The sequence below is a fragment of the Lepidochelys olivacea genome (assembly GCF_965140295.1).
Source record: "Lepidochelys olivacea isolate rLepOli2 genome assembly, chromosome: 21".
Lineage (NCBI taxonomy): Eukaryota > Metazoa > Chordata > Testudines > Cheloniidae > Lepidochelys > Lepidochelys olivacea.
In genome coordinates this window covers 2,061,410-2,085,652 of record NC_140431.1, presented here as the reverse complement: position 1 = coordinate 2,085,652, position 24,243 = coordinate 2,061,410, and the positions used below count along the sequence as shown (strand labels likewise).

The 24,243-nt window shown below is 51.7% G+C and overlaps 1 protein-coding gene across 2 annotated transcripts in view; it reads left to right on the top strand.

Moving 5' to 3' along the window:
- The window catches only part of TAFA3 (TAFA chemokine like family member 3), a 71,091-nt gene that overhangs the window by 38,101 nt on the left and 8,747 nt on the right, over nucleotides 1-24,243 (top strand). For both annotated transcript variants that reach the window (XM_084611279.1, XM_084611280.1), the window contains one exon: nucleotides 20,007-20,156. In XM_084611279.1, coding sequence (XP_084467405.1) covers nucleotides 20,007-20,156 — 150 coding nt within the window. The remainder of the gene's footprint in view (nucleotides 1-20,006; nucleotides 20,157-24,243) is intronic.

Here is a 24,243-nt window from a genome sequence, read left to right as displayed (position 1 = left end):
TATCATAGTAGATCAGCGATGAAATGGAACTCCTAGCCCCATGCCCTATTCACCAGGTCACACTACTTCTTAGCAAGGGGAAGACTGGAATAAAACCCTCAGTAATGTCCCCATACACACACACAGAAGAGCTCGAAGTCATCACTAAATGTAGGATCGTGGATGGATTGCCATGATTGGCCAGGTTTTGGAGGTATTCGAAACCACAGCAGTGGTGGTTTGTGATGTCAACTGCCATGGGTTGGAATGAATACCATAGTCCTCCAGCCTCTTGGATTTGCAGTCTCTCCTCCCACCTCCACTTCAGATTTTCAGATTAGCCTGTGCAAATTCAAGAAAACAATGAATTTTAAACATCTGGCTTTTGAAAGAAGATCTAATCACTAACATCCACCTAGCGCACGGAGAATGCTAACCTGTCAGGATCTAGCACCGCTTCCTTGATTACGAGGTTGGATTTAAATAGCCACATAAATCAAGTGCTAAAATTAAGACATTTCTAAATGGAATAGGGAAGCACTTTGGTGAAGAATGGCTCACCGGGAAATTAATCCCCTGCACAGGTTGGTGGCCTCTAATTGGCAAGCTGGGTTTGTTGGTCCATATAATGCTCTTAGTAAGACGTTATTATCCAGATTGAAGTTGTTAGCGCTGATCATCAGAGCGCCATCCTCACGTGGATACAAGCTCATTGTTGAACGCCTGTGTGGGCAAGCATGTGTAGTCACCTGAGACCTTTGTGTGTGGGTATTCCCCAGCTTTGTGGTTAACTTGCTGAAAGAATTACTAGTGGGTGTGTCATCGTGTGGACTGACAGCAGCAGCTTGATATTTTCGGTTTTTATGTTGCTGATCCGTTGCCTCTTGCCTAGGGAAATGGTGTGTGTCCCAGCACTTGAACGCATTACATCGAGATTGGATGTCTCTCTGAAAGACCTGCGCTAGCTCATCCAAGTAATAGACATGATGCAGGAATCACTGGGTGAGGCTCTCTAGCCTGTGCTATGCAGGAGGTCAGACTAGACAATTGTAATGATCTCGTCTGGCCTTCAGCTCTGTGACTCTCTTTATCCTGGTGCCTGGTACCCTGGCTGATTACTTGTTTCAGAAGCCTGATGGTGGGTAGTTGTTGCTGGATGGAAGTGGTAAGGCATCCGCCTGGATAGGAACCCTGGACTCTAGGCTGCCGATTTAATTAGTTGCATCACTGCACTCCCATTAAACATCAAACAGACCCCTATAATTCAGGAGCTTCAGCTGAGCAGGAAACATCACAGTTTTCAGCTGGAAAACTGCTTCAGATAGGACAGGAGCAAAAGGATCGAGTGTCATTTGGAAAGGCTGGCATGCAGAGCCCTGCCTGATGGGACAAGTACACCCTGCTAGCGACCTAGGAGAAAAGGAATAGAAACAATTCTCTTTGCTGATGAAACTTGCACCTCTTCCAAGTCCTTCCATTCCCGGCGTTGTAGAAATCCACGCCTGTGTGTGTTTGCACAGCTGTGTGTGGATGAACTACAAAACCAGGTTCTCCGGTGCCCTGCACCTGGCGCAGTCATTGGCACCAGGTGCACAGCAGGGGGGAAGTGCTTCCATTCTGGTTTAGTAGCTTTTCACACCCAGTTGCACGGGTGCAAATGACAACCCAAGGGGCAGGACAATGGAGAGTCAGGCCCTGGCATACGGCAAAGGGAAGGATCTAGTAGGTCATCTTATCCATCTCCCTGCCAGTGCAGGATCATTCCTCACTGGACATTTGGAAGAAATTTGCAAATATGTTTACGGGATTTTGATGCCAAATTCCTATTTAACATTAATGGGAATTGTCTGTCCTAATCATTAACTATAGTAATACTAACACCTAGCCCTTATGTCACAGTTTTCATCAGTGGATCTCAAAGTGCTTTACAAAGAAAGGTATCATTTTACACGTGGGGAAACTGAGGCACCAGGAGGGAAGTGACTTGACCAAAGTCACCCAGCAGGTTAATGGCAGAGGGAGGGGACTAGAATTCAAGTCTCCCAAACCCCAGTCCAGTGCGTTATCCACTAGGCCACACTGTCTCCCATTACGTGGCTTTGAGAATCTCAGCCTTAATAGCATTATGTGTAGGAGGCACTCAGTATTTCTATGCAGATTTCTCTCTGTACAAATGCAGACTAATTAATCCTCGCAACACTTCATGTATGTCCGTGCGTTTGTTTTTCTGTGTTGAGAGAGTCTGTATGTGCACATTTTGTGGGAGTGAACGCGTTTGCCTTTGCGTGTGTGACTTTAGCAAAGGAAACACAGTGTGCTCTGTTGTCTTGCTATGATAGAGAAGTAAAAAGGTTTGCTGGGGGAGATTACACCACACAGGTGGTTACGCATCCCGCACCAAGCTACTGCTGGTAATACTGAGATCCTTAAAGTGATTATCCTTTGCATTGTGGTAACACCTCGAAAGACCACCAGAGACCAGCTCCCCATTGTACAAGTGCTATAGAAATGCAGATAAAGAGAGATGAATTTTAACTGGACAGGCCAGACAAAGGGAGAATGTGGGCACAGAGAAGGGAAGTGACTTGCCCAAGGTCACCCAGCCCCATGCTGGGAACAGGACCCCGGCTTCCTGATGCTTACTCCACTGCCCTGGCCATTAGACCATGTTGCCTCCCAAAGGAGTGTTTGGGCAATGAAGGGCTTACCTGAGCAGCCCTATGTGGCTTTGGTTTCCTAGCGAGGGCCATCAGTATGGAGACTGAACCCATGTGCTGTGGGGTGGGGCTTGTGTGCGCTCCATGATGGTTCAGAGCGGCTCTTCAGAGCTGGTTGTGGGCAGGCTCCGATGCATTTCAGCCACACGGGAGGAGGGAGCCCACCCAGGAATAGTCTTGTTCTCAGCTTCTCTTCACTTTGCAGCACTCCTCACCTGTAAATGGAGTGATATGTACATCAAATGAGCTGGGAAGAGGCTGCATCTCTCCGGGGCTAGACAGCTTGTGCCGTTTCAGGTGATGCTGTACAAACCACGTTCGGCTGCTCACTTAATGGTCAACCGGACTAGGACACCGCTTTTGTTTTCTTTTTACATGCAGGTTTCCAAAGCCGGGTGCATTTACAGTGCCTTTATGCTTCTAGGAGATACGGTTTGTTGAAAGGGCTCCGGGGGGAAGTAACAGTGAGGTTGGAATGAAAGGCATGCAAGCAGCCAGGAAATGGTCATGGGCTCTCTGAGGGTTTCCCACCTTTCCCACAGGATCCAATCTGCATTTTCAGACAGAACCAATAGGAGGTTTCCCACAGTTCAGCAGAAAAAAGAAGCACCTGCCGGCCAGCTCAGAGACACCCTATGTCTCTGACTGCTCTTGTTCCCAAACTCAGGCCTCTTTCTGCACAGCTGAATGACATCAAAGGGGGACCAAGTGTGGAGCTGATCAGTGGAGCAGTGTGCAAGCAACAGCTGCCTCCACCTGGATAACCCGTAACTTGCTTTAATCCCTCCAAAGCTGTCAGTCGCCGTCCAGCATCTGCCCCGACGAGCTGCTGTTCATTAAGCTGAAATCCTGGAATGAGGGAACGGCAAAGTCATGTGTTCCAATCCTGTGAATCAAAATATTTGATGCCAAATGATTCATTTGCATAGAGTAAAAAAAGACCAAATGTCTCCCTAGTCATATGCTGGGAATTGGCCAATTCAGAGCTTTGTCCTCCTACAATACCCAGACCATGTTGCCTATGGTTAGCAGAAGGCAAACCTGGTCCAGATGAAATAAGAACTGCTCCAAATCTCACCCCCAAGCCCCTTGCTGAAAGGGAACTTAAATCACTTGCACTTTTGGAGGTTTGAAAAAGTTGTTACTTGTTGCAGTCCTGCCATGTTTCCTCATCTCTTGTTAGCTCTTATTTTTGCCTGTGCTGGGACAAAGGCGAAGCCTAAGGGAAAGATGTTTGTTTGTGGTATTTCCAGCCAGGCTGAAGCCAAACAGCAGGACCCAGATCCGGCCCACAGCTGAATAGAGGGTGGGCAGCAGCTTGCCTGGCTTTCCTGCTCACGCTCTGACAGCAGGTAACGTGATACAGACGGCACTCGAGCAGCAAGTTAGCCGCTGCCTGAAAAATATGGAAGCCCAATTGGGTCGTCTGGGATAATTGGTGGCCCCTAAACGGATTCACAGAAGCGTCTCTGCTGCCCTGCTAAAGTCAGAGCTGGACTTGTGCCCAGAAAGATGGAGTGCTGGCAGAGGCAGCCTGTTATTTACATCAGACACAAAGATTTTATTTAATTTCCATCCAGTTCTCTAGCACCCCCTCACAACACACACACACACCACCATCTCCACTCAGATCCTCCCTTCCCCAGATGGCGATGGTTCAAACCCCAACCTGCAGACAGTGCGGGCAGGTTTGTACACCTCACTGTGAGGTCTGGGCAGGCTGCATGCGATTTCCCCATGGACAGCAGGAGAGGAGCGGGGCTGCCTGAGTCTGGAGAGGAGCAGTAATGAGCTGTTACAAGGGCAGCTAACCCACAGGGCTGCCTAATGTCTCCAGCAGACTGTGCCGGGTGCAGCTACACCCCCCGGGCTGGTGTTATGAGACTGCAGAGGGAAAGGCTACCCACCACTTTCTGCATCACCTGCAGCTTTATTGGGAGCAATTACATCTGGGCAGCTAATGCTGTGCGTCTGCCCCAGGGAGGTGGATAGCCTGGGCCCAGAGGGCCCGATCTACGCAGGGCAAATCTCCAACTCCAGTCTATCCCAGGACAGGGGAGCTGGTGGCGAGAGGCCACACCATCACACAAGAGCCTTCCCCAGCTTGAAGGCAGGAGGCCAGGCCGCAGTGGAAACCCGCGCTGCCATCAGCGCTGTCCTGCACGGCGCTTTCGCAGCCAGCCAAGTGCAGCCTGCTGGGTTCGTGCCGTGGGGCGCACACACACGGACGGCAGGGGTGGGTGCTGTGGGCAGAGCCTCCGGGGCTAGCGCCAACGGGCCGGTCTCTGGGGATGCCGTGTTGATTCCCTGGCAACACCTGCCTTTCTTGTGCAGATTAGCCGTCCAGGGCCTGAATTCTGGAGCAGCACAAAGCCTGCGTGTGACTCTGGCTCCATGCGGCAGCAGGCGAGGGGCACAGTTACCATAGGCTGGCAGCAACCACGTGCTCTGTGCGCCGTGCTGTGTCCTGGGGCACAGACACAGAGCTAGCTGCCTGAGGCCGTTACCATCAGGTGCTCACCGCCGACTGGCTCCGCGGGAGTGTTCATGCCATTCAGGTGACGCACTGGGCTGCTCCGTTGCTCTGCTGAGAATTATGGCTGGAAGGTGCCCGCCTGCTGTCAGGACAGGGGCTGACTTGTTTGACAAGCAGGTGTTGCCAGTTAGGCCTCAGGCGACCGCAGAACATCATGGCCGAGGGCAGTTGGTAGCACTGTCCGGGAGCTGGGCAGGAGGCACGGGCTCACCAACAGCCTCTCTAGGCTGAGCTGGGTTTTATCCTTGCCCCATGGGGCCCAGGGCATCTGGATCGATGCCCACGCACGACTGCATGCTGACGTCTAGACACTGGCCATAGACAGGTGCTCTAGGAATGACAGTGGGGAAGTTTCTTGGCCTGTGGTCTACAGGGGATCAGATCTCCGGGGTCCCCCCCGGCCTTGGAATCTAGGAACCTCTGAGAAGCTGCTGGCTGACCAGAGGCTGGATTTTTACCAGTCCCCCAAATGAGGCACTTGTCTCTTCCTTCTGAGCACAGGCAATGTCTGTGAGAGGTTTCAGCGGCACACGCGCAGACCGCAGCCAGGTGCCTCTGCAGTGCAACTCATGGCTGTGGCTCCAAAAGGCAGGCCTCTAATCAATGTGCTGTAGCTCCCCGTAGGAGTAGGTACAAAGGCTCAGTGATAAACACGTGGGCATGTCGGATGTCACCACCCAGCAGAGGGCGGTGGGGCATACACATAAGAGCGTGTGTTGAGTGAGGGCTGGGCATTAGAGGAATGGATTAGGCATCCTGATGCCTGGGTTCTGTTTCCAGAGCTGCACCTGGGCTGGCTCCTGCCTACGCTGAAGTCATGCCTCCAGCAGCAGCATGTGGTAATTTGCCTCCCTTTCCACAGGTGTTGGCCTCCTGTGCAGAGAGCTCTGAGCTGCAGCTCACCTGGGATTCATTCCAGAGCGCCGGCATGCGGGGAGGGGGCGGCGGGGAAATGATCGGGTCTGATCAGGCCGCAGAGATAACTGCACCGGAAGCATAGCCAAGCTGGTGACTGCTGCAGAAAGCGGCAGGGGCCTGCTCTCCCCCAGTCCTTCATGCTGAGGATGGCCCTGTTTGCTCCTCTCCTCGCTTAGTCCCGGCATTACTCCCCCATGGCTTTAGGCTGCGTCCTCTCCTCCTCATCGCTGCTGTGTGCTATGGACCTGGTACAGCCTCATGCAGCAGCATGCATCAAACTGTAGTGTGTCATAGCTGCAGGAGCAGCCCCATTGGGACCGGGACAGGAATGGATCTTCCTTCTCCCTTGCACCAACTCTATGCTGCGAGTTTGGCTGTCGTGAGAGCAGAGGGACAAGGAATCGGAGACTCAAAGCTGCAAAAAATGTCCGTGGGATGAAGAGCAAATGGGAATGAAAATGAGGGGAGGTCTCCAGCAGGCTGTGGGGAAGGGAGGACACAGGAATGATGGACACATTAGAACTGGAGCGACATCCCCATGAGGGCTCCGCCCAGCAAGGCACTTCAGCGTGGATTAGCACATGTAAAGTTAGTGGGGCAGACTAGGACCCTGCTGACTCTCCAAGCACTGCTGTCTAAAGCAATCACCAACTCCCTGCGCTGGAGTCACTGGGAATGAATCACCAGCATGCATTGGAGCATAGGACGGGTACAGGAGTTAGAAGCACTACTCCTTTTGAATTTCAGTGAGATTTGGGCACCTTAAGAGCCTTGGAAAATCCCAGCCCAAGTGCTTTGCAGAGAAGGTCTTAGATCAGGGCCCTATTCCATCCAATTCAGTTCTGCTCTGTTCTGTGTAGGTCATCACAAGAGGTAACTGTCCCGCTCTGCTCGGCACTGGTGGAGCCCTAGCTGGAGTAGCGTGTCCAGCTCTGGGTGTCACGCTGTAGGAAAGATGGGGATACACTGGAGAGAGTCCAGAGGACAACAAGAAAAAGATCAAAGGTTCAAGAAGCCAGTGGGAATTTCTATACAGCATTTAGGGACGCATGGGAATGAGCCTCCCAGCCCAGGTCAATAGCCTGGGGGAGTAGTAGGGCTCACACTAGCATTCTAAAACCAGCTGTACAGACAGCACACGGAAGTTGTGGCTTGGGTTGGAGCTCAGGCTCTGAAGCCTGTGGTCAGGATGGGCTTCAGAGCCCAAGCCGTGGCTTCATAGTGCTGTCTCTACTGCCATTTGCAGATCATTAGCACGAGCCGTGATAGCCCATCTATCGACCCAGGTTGGAGGCATCCTCTGCTCACTCCAGAATACTCTGTAGACGAACCTGGGGCGGGAGAGGACCTGAGAACAGTCTTCAGATATGTTAAGGGCTGTTATAAAGAGGATGAAAACTATGTCCACTGAAGATAGGGCAAGAAGTAACGGGCTTAATCTGCAGCAAGGGAGATAGGGAAAAACTTCCTAATTATCAGGATAGTTCAGCTCTGGACCAGGCTTCCAAGGGAGGCTGTAGAATCCCCGTCATTGGGGATGTTTAAGAACAAGTTGGACAAACCTGTCAGGGCTGGTCTAGGTTCACCTGGTCCTGCCTAAGCACAGGGGGCTGGACTAGCCGACCTCTCGAGGTCCCTTCCAGCCCTGCATTTCTAGGAGTCTGTGATTTGATACTGTTCTGGGCAGATTTGTACACAGCCTCATGACTGTTGGTTCACCCTCTCATCCTGCCCCCTGGGGAGAGCTGTGTGCACAGTGGGGGGTTGGTTTGGTAGGGGTGTTTAACTGTTATTTCGCTGTGTCCCCATTGCTCCGTGTTTCTATTCAAGACAGCAAGTCCGAGGCACACACCTGCCACGCTTACAGCCCCATGCGGCCCACCCCTGGTGGAATAACAGCCAAAGCCTGTAAAGCAGCATCCCTGTTGAGATGAATGGGAGTTCTTTTTGGCAGTGGGGGAGGGGCAGTTGGGCTCCCTAGAGTCTCTTCGCTCATTTTTGCTGTTGCTGGGATAAGCCAGTGACAGTAACTCTGGGAATCGAGTTTCTCTTTATCTCCCTGCTGCACTTTGGTGAGGAAATTCAAAAGGCTTTGGAGCATTAGTGTGCGTGGCAGAGCCCACTTGCTGAATGGCCCCAAGGAGCCGTTTCCCCCATTCTGCCCCCTTTGCCCTCTCTGCTGCACCTTCCAACATGCTGAAAATGAAAAGAGACAGAGTTTTGAAGTCAAAGGGCCTGGAGGGCAGTTTGAGGTCTGTGCCCTTCCACCCCCACGGGGACCCTCACAGGAATACCTCTGCTACTGGAATGTTGTAGGTCAGCTGTGTAAAAACTCCCCAAAGTGCATGCGTGTGCGTGAGCACCTGGGAGTTTGTGTGTGTGTGTGACCGTGTGAGTGTGAGAGCATGTGTGTACATGTGCATGGCATGTGTTCGATCATGGGCGCACGCAGGTGTGTTAGTGTATGTTTGTGTGTGTGAATGCTGAGGGATAGAGAGTGTTAAATCTTGGGTGTGACCCACAGTAGGTGCAGAGGGAAAGGGCTAAATAGTGACGTGTCGTTGTCCTAGGATCCAGCAGGACATAGCTTTGCTTTGTGTGAAGTATCACAGCGTTGTGTAGGTGCTGTACGGGGTTTTGTAGAAGGGGGAGGAAAGCTTGTGGGTGGGTCAGGACTCCTGGGTTCCTGGCTCTGCCCCCACCCAAGGCAAGTCACTTAAGGCAGCATTTGCCAAATAGGGTGATAAAGCCAGATCCGTAGTGAGGCAGATAAATGCGTCACCTGAATTTCAGGCCAGATGAGCACTCACAGCTCTCACTGAAATCCATGGGTGCGGAGGGGGCTCAGCACCTCTGAAAGTCAGGTCACTTCTTTAGGTGCCCACATATAGACGTGTCTGTCTGCCCAGCACCCAGGTTGATCCATCTGGCCTTTAACCTTTCTGAGCCTCGCTTTGCTCTTCACCGGGCGGCTGGGCAGCACAAGTCGTGAAGGTGGGTCAGGCTGCGCCCTGGGGCCTGCGGGAAAGGAGCCCACTGCAGAAGCTTTGCCTTTCCAGCACGATGAGCCAGCAGACGGAGCTAGTGCTGCGACTCCCACCTCCCCGGTCTCTCTGGGACTACTGCGGGAGGAGCTGGGGGGATTCCCAGCGGGTGCAGAGCTAGCATGCTAGTGTAGCCGTAGCCGTCGCTGTCCCCAGGACCGACCTGCCCAGATGCTGGTGCTGTCCCTGCGACTGGCGACACTGCCCTGTCAGTGCACTCACTCGAGCCGCGCTGGCATGGGCACGCCTCTGCGAGCGGGGAGTCGCTGCCCTAGCTCCAAGTGTAGCCCGTGTCGCAGCTTCTCTGCTTCTAGCTGCACCTCAGCCTCCAGCCTTTCTCTGGGCACGCTCAGTCCACTTTGCTCGCTAAACGCTAAAGGCCCGGCTCTGTCCTCAGTCCCCTCTTTCCTGGCTGGGTTCCTGTTATCTGTTGCTGAGCTGTGGCAGGCCTGGAGCTGGGACAGGGGAAGCTGCCTATGGTTCGTCGAACACCTAGGTCTCCTCAGAGCTTTGCATGCCTCTGAGCTCTGAGTGTTCGCTTCTGCGCTCTGTTTGCCTGCCTGCTTGCCAAGTCTTCTGAACAGATCGGCTACGCAAGCCAAAGGCGCCCAGACGAGCAGCACTTACCAGAGAGTGAACGTGTTTCAGTGGGTTCTGTGGGATTGCCCTGAGCTCTTCCCTGCCGAACACGTTCCCTTCCACTTCTGCATATTGTGAACATTCCCAGGGCTGCCTGGCTGTGGTGAGTTCTGTGTCCCCTTCCCTTCAGCCCCTGTCTTCTCATTTGCATTAAGCTACTTGACTGTAGAGGGAAGTTTTTGCTCTGCTCTGTGCTAGGTTGTCCAGAAATCTTGCTAATGGCCATCAGACATCCAGCCTGCTCCATAGAGCTCAGATTCAGGGTCACATTGACATGTGCTTAATCTTAAACCTGTGCTTAAGTCACATTGATTTCAACAGGGATGCTCTCCTGAGTCAGGGCCTACATTAACGTGTTCTTGGGGCCAATGTGAGGCCATTGGGCTGCAAGCAGGGATACTGGTGTTTTAGTTTTGTTTGCCTTTCCACCTCCTTTTAAAATATTCAGACTAGTGAAATTACTTAGTGATAGACAGGCAAGAACTCCACTCCTAAGCAGTCAGGAATGATACACGCCATACGTGTTCCCCTTAAGCATGTTTGCTTCCTACCCAAAAGGAAGAAGATAGTGGAGACATCTGGGAGCGCAACACTGCATGAACACGGATGAATCTAATATGGGTCTTGCCCTTTTAGTCAGTTCTTGTCTGTTCCATCTGGCTTTGTGTTAGTGACAGGCAAGCAGCTGGACAGCATGGTGAGTGGACAGATGGACAGGGAGGTAAAACTGACTTCAGAGGGAGTGTGACAAATCCCCATTCTTTAATGAATTCCTGCAGGATTGAAAGCCGTTTGAGGTCTTCAGCTGGAAGGTGTTAGGCAGGTACCGAGTGCTGTTCTTAAGGAAGGGATGGAGCTGTAACAGCCTCTATCCCTGAGACATGCACATAGCACACTTCATTGTGAAGGGGAGCAAGGATCTAAGTACATTTTTAACAGCTCCCAGTAACAGTATCTTTAATGTCCAGGGGCACAACCGCAGGAGGGGCCTGCATAGATCTGGATTTATGTTCACAATAAACCAAGCTCCAGGATCACTGCTTATTCTTCAGATTATGTGGCCAATCCCATTAACTATTAAAACTGCGGCAGAATATGACACATCTGTTCCACAAGAAGTTACTTTTCTTTTCAGTTTCACCAAAGTCTGTCATTTCCACATTCAGAAGAGGTTCAAACCTTCATTAAAACTGAATTATGATGGAATTGAAAAGGGAGAATAAAATTTACAGCCGGAGACGTTATTACAAAATACTTCCAGGATAGGTAATTGTGTAATTATTATGGACAGGAATGGAAGTGATGGTTCATTAGCAGAAAATGACCATGAAATAACAATTAATAAAACCAAATAGAACTGATGGAAATTGCAAAACCTATACTGCCTGCAAGGCAGGCCGTGGGGGGTGTACTGGTGTAAAGACTTTAACCCTGGAATGGCTGGTGGCTTTGGTTCAGTCAGTGGGGTACTTTTCAGTCCTAGGCACTGTTCCTACTTTCAGAGGTTTGCATTATTGTCTTCTGGTTCCTAATATGACACCGAAAGTGGCCTTGCCCGTTGTTATTGCCACCGCTGCCTGTGGGAGCATGGCCAGTATTTTCATAGCTGGGCACCCCAAGTGAGGAACCTATGTCCATAGCGAGGCATACCAATAAATGTGGCCTGACCTTTCAGAGGTTCCCTCTCCCGCTCTCGCCCAAGCTCCTGGTGATTGAACGGGAGCTCCAGATGCTTAATGCCTCTGAAAACTGGGTCACTTTCATTGAGATGCGTAATTGTTGATGCTGGCACTATAGTTTTAGACACCCAGGTGTGAAAATAGTGGGCAGCGTGTTTTGCACTGAGAAGGGCTGGAGAGCGGGAGGCGAACTGAGCTCCCAACTTCATGACAAGAGGGTGGAGCCTGATCTTGTGGTTAGAGCAGAGAACTGGCAGTCAGGACTCCAGGGTTCAGTTTTCTGCTCTGCCACACACTTGCTACATGACCGAGAAATCATTAAACTTCCTTCCCAATGTAGAGCATGAGCTCCTAACCCTCACCTCCCTCCCAGAGGGGACGTGCCGCTCCCTGCACCCTAGACTATGCTTCCGGCTTCCGGAAGAGGCTGGAGAGTGTAGGTATGGAATCTGGGGCCCCATACATACAGAGCATGGGCTCACTTGCGATGAGTACGTCTACACATAACCTGCTACAGTGCCTAGCTGCACTGCTTTGGGTCAGACACTGCCTCGCCGACAGGATGGTACTCCACCTCCCTGAGAGGCAGCCGCAAGGCTGACAGGAGAGTTCTCCTGTTGACCTAGTGCTGTCTATACTGGGGGTTAGGTTAGTGTAACTGTCCCTCTAGGGGGTGGATTTCTCACACCCCTGAGTGACACAGTTATACCAACCTACTTCCCTAGTGTAGACCAGGCCTAGCAGTGCATAACCTTTGTAGGAGCCCTCTGCATAGAGTGGATGCCCCCCTGTGCTCCTGATCCGTATCCCATTGATGTCACTGGCAAGTGGGTGGGGGTCAGCCCCTAGAAGCCTGTTACATCTTTTCAAATGCTGGGCAGGTGCCCTGATTTGTGGGGGCGGGGAGAGGACGAATAACTCCCTGGTTAGCTAGACTGGCCCCAGACCCTCTCAGCTCCCTTGCCTCTTGCTGCCAGATAGGTGTTAGCATAAAAGGTGCAGCACTTAGGAGTAATTGATTAATATAGGCAGCCGCAACATCTTGTCTGGGAAGAAATTACCCAGTGACGTGGCGATGCCTCTGGTGAGCCACCAGCTCTAACGCACTATTTGCTCAGATCAGCGGCAGCTCGGCCCAGACAAATTCCTGGGTTAAGGGGATATAAATATTTGATGCCTTCCTGTCGTGGTAATTATTTGCCTACAAGCTGGTGAAGAAGGAGGAGTGCGGTGTCGGGGCTGGTAAATTGGCTATTAAACGTGATGGCTGCTCCCTCCAGAGTGGCAGGAATGCTACTTACCAATGGTGCAATAAAACCAGCTCAGAGCGGGGAATAGGAGAGTGTTCGATGAAAGACACAGCTTGCAGGGTCTGCCGGAATTCCCTGTGCAGGGGAGAAACGGCAGCCCTGTAGCCAAGGGGGATAAGACTCTGCCCCTAATTCACTTATCGACCCCTAATGGTATTGCTGCTTTTCTTGCTAGAGGGTGGAATTCACCCCTGTGCTGTGCAAGCCCCACGTGTAACTGTCACAGATGGCCTCGGAACAGGACTCGGATGGGACGTCACTGGTGCACAGGCCGCGTTCTGGCCTGTTGCCTCGGGATGAATTTCACCTGAGCTGAACTGTAACACAGGACATGTGTCTCTGGCAGGGTGTGGGAGAGGGACAGCCCAAGAGAGCTCACACTGAGTCCTGTGTGAGCTGCATGCCCCACAGCAGTGACCTGTGTGAACGTCACACCTGGGCACTAGCTGCAGCGTTCTTGCAAGGGGCTGTGGCATGCGCACTGCATTGAGGAGGCACTTTGTGAGTGCACTGAGAATGAATTTACTAGTCCCTGCAATAATCCCTGCAGGATTATGAGAACTAGGGTGCCCGGAAGCAGCTTCTGTCCATGCTGCACTCTTTCCCCAACTGACGATGCACTTCCCAGAACACAGAGGGCCATGGCACAACAGGGCTCCATGAGAAATGAGCCAGGTGAATTGCACAAACCACCAAAGCAGCTATCCAAACACAGCTGTGACTTCTCTCAAGGGACCATAACAGTTTGTTCCAGCTACCCTAAAATTCTAGAACACAATGTGCTCTACTGGCTGGGGTGCAGCGTTGCTGGGCTAGCCGTGCCCAGGTGTCCTGCCTGTCTTTACTAGCTCTGCCATGCTCCTTTGCAACACATCAGTAGTAAGATTCTATTTCACCCTGCACCGGGGAGCCCCGAGCACTTCACCCACATGTTGTCTGGTTCGCCCTCTCCTTCGGTCACTCATGTTGAAGTTCTACCTGTCTGAACAATCTGGGCCGGTTCTGCTTGGGGGACTCACGGCCTGACTGCGACGATGGACACTTTTGTGTTTGCTTCATGGTGGTTTTGGTTTTGAGACAATGCAAATGCAATGTGAACAAACTCTGGCCCCAATCACTCAACCCACCACTCGAGACTGTAATGAACAGGTTTGTAATCTGGGGCGTAAATTAACGATTCAGAACATGGCCACGCTGAGTTTAAAATCAGGGACCCAGATGTAGCAGCAACATAACCAGAGAGGGTTCACTGTTGTAGCCCAGTAGTTTGTGTTTTGTTGTTATTTCCCAGCAGGGAGTTGAAAATGTTGTAAAGCAGAGGAAATTCCCCTTCAGAATCATGGAAATGCCACCCTGGGGAAGGCAGGGGGTGTTACTGCTTCTAAGTCAACTTCACTTGAATGTGCCTGAAAAGCCAGAGACATTTCCCAATGACTCTTCCTGTTCGATAACACAGCTCAGAGGCCCGTGAGGGGCTTTTGCCATGACAAAAAAATCGCCGCGCGAATGAAGTGGAAAGCCTGGAAATGCTGGGTTCTGGAAGGAGCACACAGCTGAGAAACTTGCACTCAGAGACTTGCACTTGTGCTGAACTTCTACCTTTATCTAACTCCTGTCTGCGGCAAAATTCAGGTTGGTAGGAAAGCAAATTCTTACCCTGGTTGTAAGATGTCCTGCAAATGCTTAGTCCAGAAACAGCACAGGATGGTCACTTGGCCTAATCTAATGCTGCATCTAAGGAATGCAAGCTATTATCACCTCAGGGTGGCTTGAATTTGGGGAGAAACAGAGGTTTGTTCTATCCTCAGGTGAGTGCCCAGTCACTTACCACCCCCTCACCCCCAGCACCCATAGGGATGAGACAATGGTAGCACAGGAGTCCGGGCTGCCCCAGGGAAGGCTGCACCTTGCTAGTGGGTATTTATCAGACTGGAAATGGAAGACAGCTAGTTTCTCCTTTCAGCCTGTGGCCAGCAGAAATCTCCTTGCTGGGGTATGTGAATGATTTGCAAGGATCTATTAGAAGCAGGAACACCCAGGAATTTCTTTCTTTTTTTCCCCTGCTGTTGATAAGAAGTGTTGGTTGTCTGTAACTTTCTAATCCCATTGAATTAGAATTCCCATCCAGAGGCAGTTTGATAATGACTGTGGGAGAGACCAGTCTGCCCACAGCAAAGTCTTACCTTACCCGTGCTAAAGGAATTTTGCAAAAGTTTCCCACGATTGGCAGCCCCAGGTCAGCTCCCCCAGTTTTAGCACCATTGGGAGCCCTGGTTTAGATGGCCTGTTGGTGTGCTGAGCATTGTGTCATCTAACCTTGCTCTAATGGCTCTAACGGACCTGATGCATCAAATGCCAGCAGTGGGCTCCCAACAGCAGGACAATGTGGACAAGATTCTAGAGACAATAGGCCAGATGCTGCTGTCTTCTCTTACACTCTGTTCAAACAAAATCTCCACTGAAGCACTGAGCAAGGCCCAGAGATTGCAGGTGCTTAGCCATTCCCATCGTTTCTACAATACCAATGACAGTGGTACTGTTCAGTGCTGTTAGCAGCATTGGGTTGGTGGGCCCGTGACTGCAGCATAGACAAACCCTAACACAGAGCACAGGCTGATGGGAGGGTCTGAGGAGCAGCTATGAAAGAAGGCTTGGGCTAGTAGCAGTGCAAAGAAAAATTGTATTTGAATTTCTTTTTACGGCTTATGAGTTGGGACGAGGGGTGCTGAGCACTAGAGACCTTTCACAGTTGAGTTCGCCTGGTGTGCGGTAGAGAGCAGGTTGGTGCACTGCACAATTCTCCATGGTGTCCAACAGAGGCTGGAGCACACCGGGCAGCCGGCTTGCTCATGGAAGCAGGATAATTCAAGCTAATTTAGCTTTGAACCCAGTGGGGGCAGAGGCCAGACACTGTGCTGCAGCTCTTTGAAGCCCGTGTGCTTCTGCTACTGCCTGCTAAACTGGACAGGGGGCCTAGCGCTTTGTCGGCTTATAACCATCTGCATCTCCTTCTACGGACGTCCTTATTGGTCCGTGAACACCTGTGCTCATGTCTGTAACATGCCCGTCACTGGTACCAGTCCTGTAGGTAACCCGTCAGTAAAGGGAACTTCATAACTTTATAACCCGTCAGTAAAGGGAACTTCAACATAGAGAGCAACCAAAATCTGTGTTAACAAGAGAGAGAAATGCAAAGGCTGCCCACAGAGCAGCCTGGGCCTGACTCCTGGCCTCCTGTGGCACCAAATCCTTCAGAGAGGGATTGGAACCAGGGATTCCATGGTAACTTCCCACCCTCCAAGCCAGAGTGTGTTTGGTATGAACTCAGTGCCATCCTCCTGCTGTGGCTCTGATGGACTGTCCACTAAAGAGGGTTTCTTTAGATGTGCACCCTCCCCTTTCTGTGCTTACCTGATCTTAGCCCAACCCCCAGTGAGAATGTGCTTGCTTGGGGTCTCTCGAGGCTTCCTGGACATGGATGTTCCATATAAAAATACCATCTTTTTTAGACCTTAAAAATAATTCTGACTTGGATTCAAATTGGATCAAAGTTTCAGACCAATTCCTCAGCTTCTGTGTCCATCTTTAGGGAGAACTCTTACAGAATCAAATAGAAATAAAAGCAATAGAATTCCTCTGAACGTACTCACCCAATCTGTGGGGGTTAATAGTGAGTGGGAGCCATGTTATGAGTCTACACAGTCTACAGACTGATTACCTTCAGCAAGGGTGGTATTCTCTATTAAATGCTGTAGGACTTCTCCATAATGCCCCACTCAGTAATCAATGTCCTCTAAGAGCCCGGAAGGGAAGTGGAGCTGAGTATCTTTGTCAGCTCTTGCAGTGTGCAGAGCACTGAGCAGCCCATAGGTCCTGGCTTGGGGAACCCAGAGTATTTTTGCACTTAACTTGCCATTACTGTGTTTACAGGCTTCATACAGCAGTACTTCTGGGGGTTGTAAATTACGGCTGTATACATCCTAGATCAGTTTTAAAGCTTGAGATCTTGCAGGTGATTTAGTGGTGAGCACGGGGTCAGTATTCACAGTCCTCTCAGTTTCTGTGTCTCCTTTGAAATCAAATGGCTCTCACTCATATATCTTCCTGATGAACTCTCCAGCGAAAGCATTGCCTGGCGGGCGCAGTGCTGATCCGGGACTGTTGTGATTGCTAAGACACACGCTTCTGTCTTTGGGCCGGGGGTTTCTTTACACCGGTGTTCATCAGCTTCTAGCACCATAAGATGAAAGATGTGCGCAGGCTGTTCAGTAGATGTAAGAGATTAATTTAGGACCAGCAGCCAGTCTTAGACTTGCCTCAATTCACTGGGGGCACGACATAGAAGAGAGTGAAGGGACAGCGTCCGACTGTGGATGCTGAACTGCAAAAAGTACCAAGCCTCTGGAGCAAAGCCCAGTTCTGACAGGAGCAGGCTCCCTGGCCGTTTAGTGCATGGCCACTCGCTAGAGAGGGTCCAGCTAATGTGCATTTCCCACATTGTGCCGTTTACGTTGCACTTGGTTTGCAAGTGGTGTGGCGGTGGTGGCCCCGGGGCTGCCGCAGGGTTTTGAGGGCAGCTCGTTGGCTGAGACGTGTGTTGATGACTTGCTCGCAGTGTTACAGCGGAAGGGTCTCAGCGCCTCTGCCAAGGTGGTTGCTGCTGTAGAGAGAGCAGGGAGAGACCTGCATCAGAGATCTGGCTGCCTGGCTGGCTGCTCAACCATTTTTATGGGAGTCTGGACATTTACAAGGTGAAAATCCAGGTAAACTTGAATGGGCTTTTATCCATTTTTTATTATTAATGGCAGCAAAAAAAATGAGACTCTAGGTAAGTCCTGTTTTCAGAAACGTCTGAGGCACTTAGGAGTCCACATGTCATTGAAAGGCAGGCTCCTAAGTGTGCAAATCACTTCTGAAAGTGGGCCTTAGTCTCCTAAATCCCATCGCATCCGATGAAGTGAGCTGTAGCTCACGAAAGCTTATGCTCAAATAAATTGGTTAGCCTCTAAGGTGCCACAAGTACTCCTTTTCTTTTTGCAAATACAGACTAACACGGCTGTTACTCTGAAACCTAAATCCCATAGCTGCTTTTGAAGATGTTGCAGCATAGGGGGCCCTGTGGGAGAGACAGCAGAAGAAGTTTCATCCATTAAATGTCTTTCATGTTTCAAAATGAGTAATTTGCCTTAAAAACAAGACTGTTTTTTCGCCCAATTACTAAATCAGTATTAAATCAGCTGGGTACAGAGGACATTGCAGAGCAGACCGGCTTTCCTCTTAGGATTGCTGAACTGTCATTAGAAAGAGCCCTGGATGGAAAGGTGCTTGGTCTCTCCCAGAATTTAGAGCCCTCAGTTTAAGATTTTCTCCTTTACTGTGTCTCTTTGCCCCTTGTAGGGTCAAGCAGTCTTTGTTCATTCGGAACAGGAACAAGAACTGCATCTGCATGGTGTGAGCAAGGTTTGGGGGTCCAGCTAGGCAGCGGGGTTTGAAAATGTGCCATATACATCTCTGCATAATGGTGCTGGTGCATGGGAAAAGCCTGACTCCTGATCACTGCATCCATCAAAGGCAGTGTATTCCTGGTAACACACTGGGGTGTTGTCATAGTGTGTGGTGCTCCATTCACTTCTTTCAGTCCTCATTAAATAAGACCTTCAGGGATCACTCACTCCCAGGTCATGGGATCAAAGTCTATCCAGACCTGTTTGGCTAATTTGTATGGTGGCTGTATGGGCCATTACCCAGTGAAATGCATTGATTTGTGATGCTAACTAGATTCTGAGCTGGGATCCCAGAGGTGATAAGCCAGTGCATTTGTTTCCCTTCTTCCTTAACATTTTAAGGGGGAGGGGCAAAGAGCAGCAGAACAACACCCTCCCTTTCTGCTGAGCAGGAAGACATTGCAGCGTTGCTGTAAAGTTAAGACACGCCCAGGGCTGAGGCTCAGATTGCACATGGATACGGTGCCAGGAATGAACGTCCCTTTGGTTGTAACATTCGGGGCTGGAGCTGATGGTGTTTTGACTGAAGCCACAGGCATTGCGAGGCATCGTCCTCTCTCTGTGGTCTCGTATCAAGTTTGCATCTCATTTTCAGTTCCAATTAACTAACCAACTAGCTGATTTCAGTAAAGCCCTTCCCTCTGCCATGAGGAAAGGCTATTCATTCTGCTCAGCAGGGCGGGTGATTAGGAGTAAATAGAACTCAAGCAGTCTGATGAGCCCAAGCCAGGGCCAGCACTCTTCCTACTTAGAGATGGGATGGGGAGCCACTGGACACAGCCATAGGGGTGTGCTTAGCAGCCTTGAGGCCTGGTTTAGACTCCTTCAGCAGCAGCACCTGGCTAGATGTCCAATCTTCCAGCAGGCACCCGGCCTTGGAAACATTGCGTTGATCACTTGCAGCCATGGAGTGGGGCTCTCCTGCTGGGGAGATGGGGAAACTCCCATTGGCCTGTGTGCTGCTGGTTCTTACTGAGCAGCCGCAGGAGTGGGCTGGCAGAGGGGCAGGCCACCCTACGTGCTGTTTTTCCCTGAGCTTCCCACTGCACCTGCTCACTGCTGTTGGGACAATGTTGTGGACTCAATGCACTGGTGCAGTCTGAGAGCCAGCGGCTGGATTGGCTCTGTGTGCGCCAGTGTCCCCCAGCAGCTTACTGGAGCCAAAGCACAAACCCTGATGAGTGTGAGAACATGATGGCGGAACATAACGGGGTCCTGCAGTTCTAGCTGACAGTCCCAAACTGTCAGCACTCAGCCACCGCCCTGTTGGACGGGGCGTAAGAACCTGACTTACAGAGTGCCAGGCTGCCCCGCTGAGCTAACGGGGTCCCCTCCTCTGGCTGAGACATCTGGAGCTCATGCCAGTTCCTTGCACGACTTCACGCCATGCGCTCTGCGATGAGGAGGAACGTTGCCCTGTTATGCAGTGGACTGAGGGCAAGATGGCGGAGGGTCTGTGACCACGCCTATTAGGAAGGATCCCCCAAGCCTGTCTCCTGTCTGGTGTTGGTGCAACTCCTGGGGTTTCTCAGTCTGTTTCTAGCAGAGAGGCCTTTCTCATTGCTCCGCTGGTGTAAGGAGTTCGCTGGAGCCTGCTTGGGGTAACTGCTAAGCTAGAGCCTGGGACTGGGCTCCGGCCACGCAGCTCCGGGTCAGGTGCGGTTGTTTGCCTCCCCACAGTGCACATAGAGCCTGGCACGTGCGAAGTCATCGCTGCCCACAGATGCTGCAATAAGAACAAGATTGAAGAGCGCTCCCAGACAGTGAAATGCTCCTGCTTCCCAGGGCAGGTGGCAGGGACGACTCGTGCGGCTCCCTCCTGCGTGGATGGTGAGTACACGGCGCGTGACGCCTGTGCGCATGCCTAGCAGAGTGCCCAGGCCACCCTCTGGGGTCTGCAACTGGGGGCCAGGGGTCCAACCAGGACAGATTTTCCTCCTAGAGTCCAGGCACTTCCACTCCAGCGAAAGCAGCTTCTCTTGCTGTGCTTCAGCGTCCCCACTCCCAGTCCCACCCCAGGAAGGGGAAAAGCACCTTTTCAAAGGCAACGCGCTGGCTGGTGTGTCTGGTGCTGGCTCCCTCGCGTAACTGGTCCAGGTACGGATGCTCGGGCAGTGTGGCGGTGGGCGCCAGCGGTAACCTGGGGCCAGGTGACAGCTTACAGCTAGGAGTCGCTCCCTTTGCTCAAGTGGCAGGAGCGTGTGCGTTGGGTGCTTGGTGCAAAGCCCAGTGAGATCAATGGGAAAACGCCCTTTGACTTTAGTGGGCTGGGCCTCATCCCCTGGCTGCAGAAAGTCCCCGGTTCTATGCGGGCCAGTGACCCATGGTGGGCTCATTACCCAGCCATTGCACCACAGAAGGACCTAGAAATGGCCTGTGTGTTCTGTTGGGGGCAGGGAGGGCGCTGGTGTGCAGCCAGGAAGATGAGGACTGTCCCTGCCCTGGGTTCCTTTCTGTTTTGCTTTGGGCCTGATGCAGATAATAGCAGAGCTCTGCGCTTGCTGCCCCTCTGCAGAGCATCCTCTTCTGTATCATACAGCACTTGGGTGTCCCCATGGGGAGTCCTGCTTTGCCTTCATGCTGCAGAGCCAGCCCAGGCTGACTTAGAAGTAGGGCACCCAGCAAAGGAGATAGAACAATGGACTCTGAAGGCAATTGCACATGGGGATGGGTGTCAGCAGCTCTAGTCAGCCCCATTGTCCCCCCTTGTTACAGGTGCCCTGTCTCTGAGGCGTTTTTCCCCTCTAGTCAGTGTCTTGTGTTGCCGTGGGCTGTGTGACCCCATGCAACGTGGCCCTACGGGAGGGATTGAATGCCAGGAGATGTGTCTGAAGTGTCATGGGGCCAGATTTTCAAATGAGCTCAGCACTTTGTGTCCACACTGGGGGCTGGTCTCTTTTGAAAATCTGGCTGCAATTGTGGGTGCTGAGCACTCAGAAATGGGGCTAGGGAAGAAAACGGTCTCAGCACTATAGAGGTGACACAGCTGAGTAGGGACGAGAAAGGTTCTAAATGCGTCCAGCCCAGGCAGTTAGACCGGAGTCCCTGCCACTCTTCACCTTTGTTCTTGGAAGTGATGGGTCCCAGAAAGATAATAGAGTCCCTGAATGAGGGTGCTCGGGAAATCCCTTTCCTTGGGGCTGAGCTGAGCCAACCCTGCTCCGTTACAGCACAACAAAGGAACTGCGTGTGCTTTTAACCCTGCAGCTGAAAAGCTGTGATGGGCTCTTCTGTGCATGCATCTTAACGTGTGGCTGGGTCCCCAGCACCGTACATGGTACTGGCTTTGACTGTGCAGATCTGGGGCAGCGGAAGGAACTAGGCTCTGTAACAACACCCTCCAGGATCTCACTTGTTGCCCGGACTTAGTGCTATGGACTGTGAGACATGTGACTAGAGTCATGCCACATAATCATCTACGAAAAGCACTAAGACAAACCCAGCCCATCTATATTTTATTGAATGGTGTCACATGGTGTCCCACTGGATCCATCAGAAGTGGCAGGAGCCTTTCCCAGTGCATTATTGATTTGCTGGGCAGCAGATGTGGGGTAAATGTGTCTGTGAACAATGCCAAGAGGCACAAGCTTCATGTCTCTGGGCAGGTTCTCTTTGTCCCGAGTGGCTTTTCTGTGCTGCCTTTTCCCTGCAGAGTGGTCCCCAGTAATTACTCACGAAGCAGGCATCAGATGCACAGGAGGAACAAAGCTGAGTAGTGAATGTCACTTTACTGAGGCTAGTATATCCTGAAGTAGGCTAGTGACTGAAATGGTTTCCCTGCTGTAGTTATGAAGGAGAGGCTCAGTGGATGAGTAGCTTTTACCCAGCCCTAGTGGGAGAAACTAGGGATTCTGCAGAAGCAGACAGAGCAAACAGGTCAAACCGGGTCCCTTGGGGTATATGGAGGTTGCAGCTGGGAGCGACCTCCCAGCTGGGATAAACAGACCCGTGCTAGCTCGGCTGGTGCCAGTGAGCTAGACATTGCCGCACTGGCAGAGGTGTGGGCTAGCCAGCTGAGCTCAGACATGGGGTTGTGTGAGTCTGAGCTGTGGTAGCTAGCACAAGCCTCTACCAGTGCACAGTGTCCACACCATTACTTTTAGCAGGCTAGTTCGAGCCGAGTCAGTGCGAGTTTGTCTGCCTGGCTAGACAGCGCACTCCCAGCTGCAGTGTGGACATACCGGGAAACTCAGCCAACAGCAGGCCTGTGCAGTGCAGAGCGCAGCCTGGGGGGGAAGAGGAAGTGAAAGGTGTGCAGAGCTGGGCAGCCATCTCCCTCTGGCGACATCAGCAGAAATTCCTGCTCTCTGCAGATTTGTGAAATACGTGGTGCTTCTGACCGAATGCGGGGCCTCCCCACTGACACATCCCAGGACTTGGCTGGCAGAGAAATGATACTGGTTTCGCAGGAAAGGAAGCTCTTTGTGATGAAATTACTTCCCCCTGCAGTGATTGCTTGCTGGGAAAGATGAGCCAGAAGAGGAAATGTCCCTTCTAACCTCTGAGGATGGGGCTATTCGCCCCCGTTTTGCCAGCAGTGGGGATTTTTCCATACATCTGTAACACTGAATGTTTTTAAAAAAATATTCCCAATCCAAACATGCTAAACTGGCAGGTTCTCCCACCGTGATCAGTCTCTGCCAAGTGCCTGTTAAGCAGAAGTGTCAGATATGGCTTTCGTGCCCCTGGGTATGCCAGTCTTCTGCCACATGAGCAGGAGAATGTAGTTATCCCTGATTTATTTTATTAGAACTTCTACAAACACTGAGCAGGGCACCCCTCCATACATACACTCTAGGTACTCCTGAGGTTGCCTAAAAATACAATTAAAATAACCCCGAACCTCCCCAAAGTGCAGCAGTCTAGACAGAACTTGTTGGCACTGGTCTAGTGCCATCTGTCCCAGGTGCCCTCGCTTTCATTCACGATGCCTCCAGCTAGGAGGAGGTGAGTGTCATCATCTCCCTGTATCAGAACGGGGAGCTGAGGGGCAGAGGAATTCTTTGCCCGAGGTCTCAGTGGTATGTCTGGAAATAGAACCTAGCCCTGCCTCCCCATCCCTGCTTTGGAGGTGTTTGCCCAGCCTGATAAGAGCACCAGGGACCTATCCGTCCTGTGTCACACTGACTGCGAAGGCCCTGCCAGCACTACAGGGAGGGACGTGTTTGAAAGCTGTTTCCAGACACTGTTCCATGTTCACGACTGTTTTTAAAGCCATGCACCAGGCTGGCTCCTCACGAGGGGGCCTGCTGGGACTGTGTCTGGCAGCAGCTTTCAGCCAGACAGGGCCAATTAGGAACAGTCCCTGTATTGAGACACTGAACTCGCTGGGCAAAGCAGAGCTCTGAGCAAAGCCGTTTCAGAACTAGCCTAGGGAAGTGGGACCGAGATTCTCCAAAGTGACGAGTGATTTAGGAGCCCATTTGGGGAGCCCAAACTGAGACTCCATAAAGGGGCCTGATTTCACAGATCAGGCACTCTAGGCACCCGACACCACTAACCACCATGGATCACCTTGGCCAGGGCTCTGACTCCGTTTGCACTCAGCGTCTGGAGATGGACGCCAATCCCTGCTCGGCTCACCTGCAAGACGGTCTCAGGTGCCTAAACTCTCACAGCCTTCTGAGTGTGACTCATCCAATCTACCACCAGCCCCTCCCATCGCACCCTGCTGCCAGCAGCTGGCATCACAGAAGATAATGCAACTTTGCGCAGTTCCCCGGGGCCTGCCTCTAGGCCTCCCAAGTGCTTTTCTCTCCAAGCTCTCACTTCGGCACAGCTTACCCAGGGGCAAGAATAGAAGGGCAGAATGTGAGTGGGGGACCGCCCCAACACACACACCTGGTGCTGGGAACCCCCTACTGCACCAGAAGAAAGACAAGCAGATTAAAAAGGAAGTGAGTCATCTTCTGCTTGT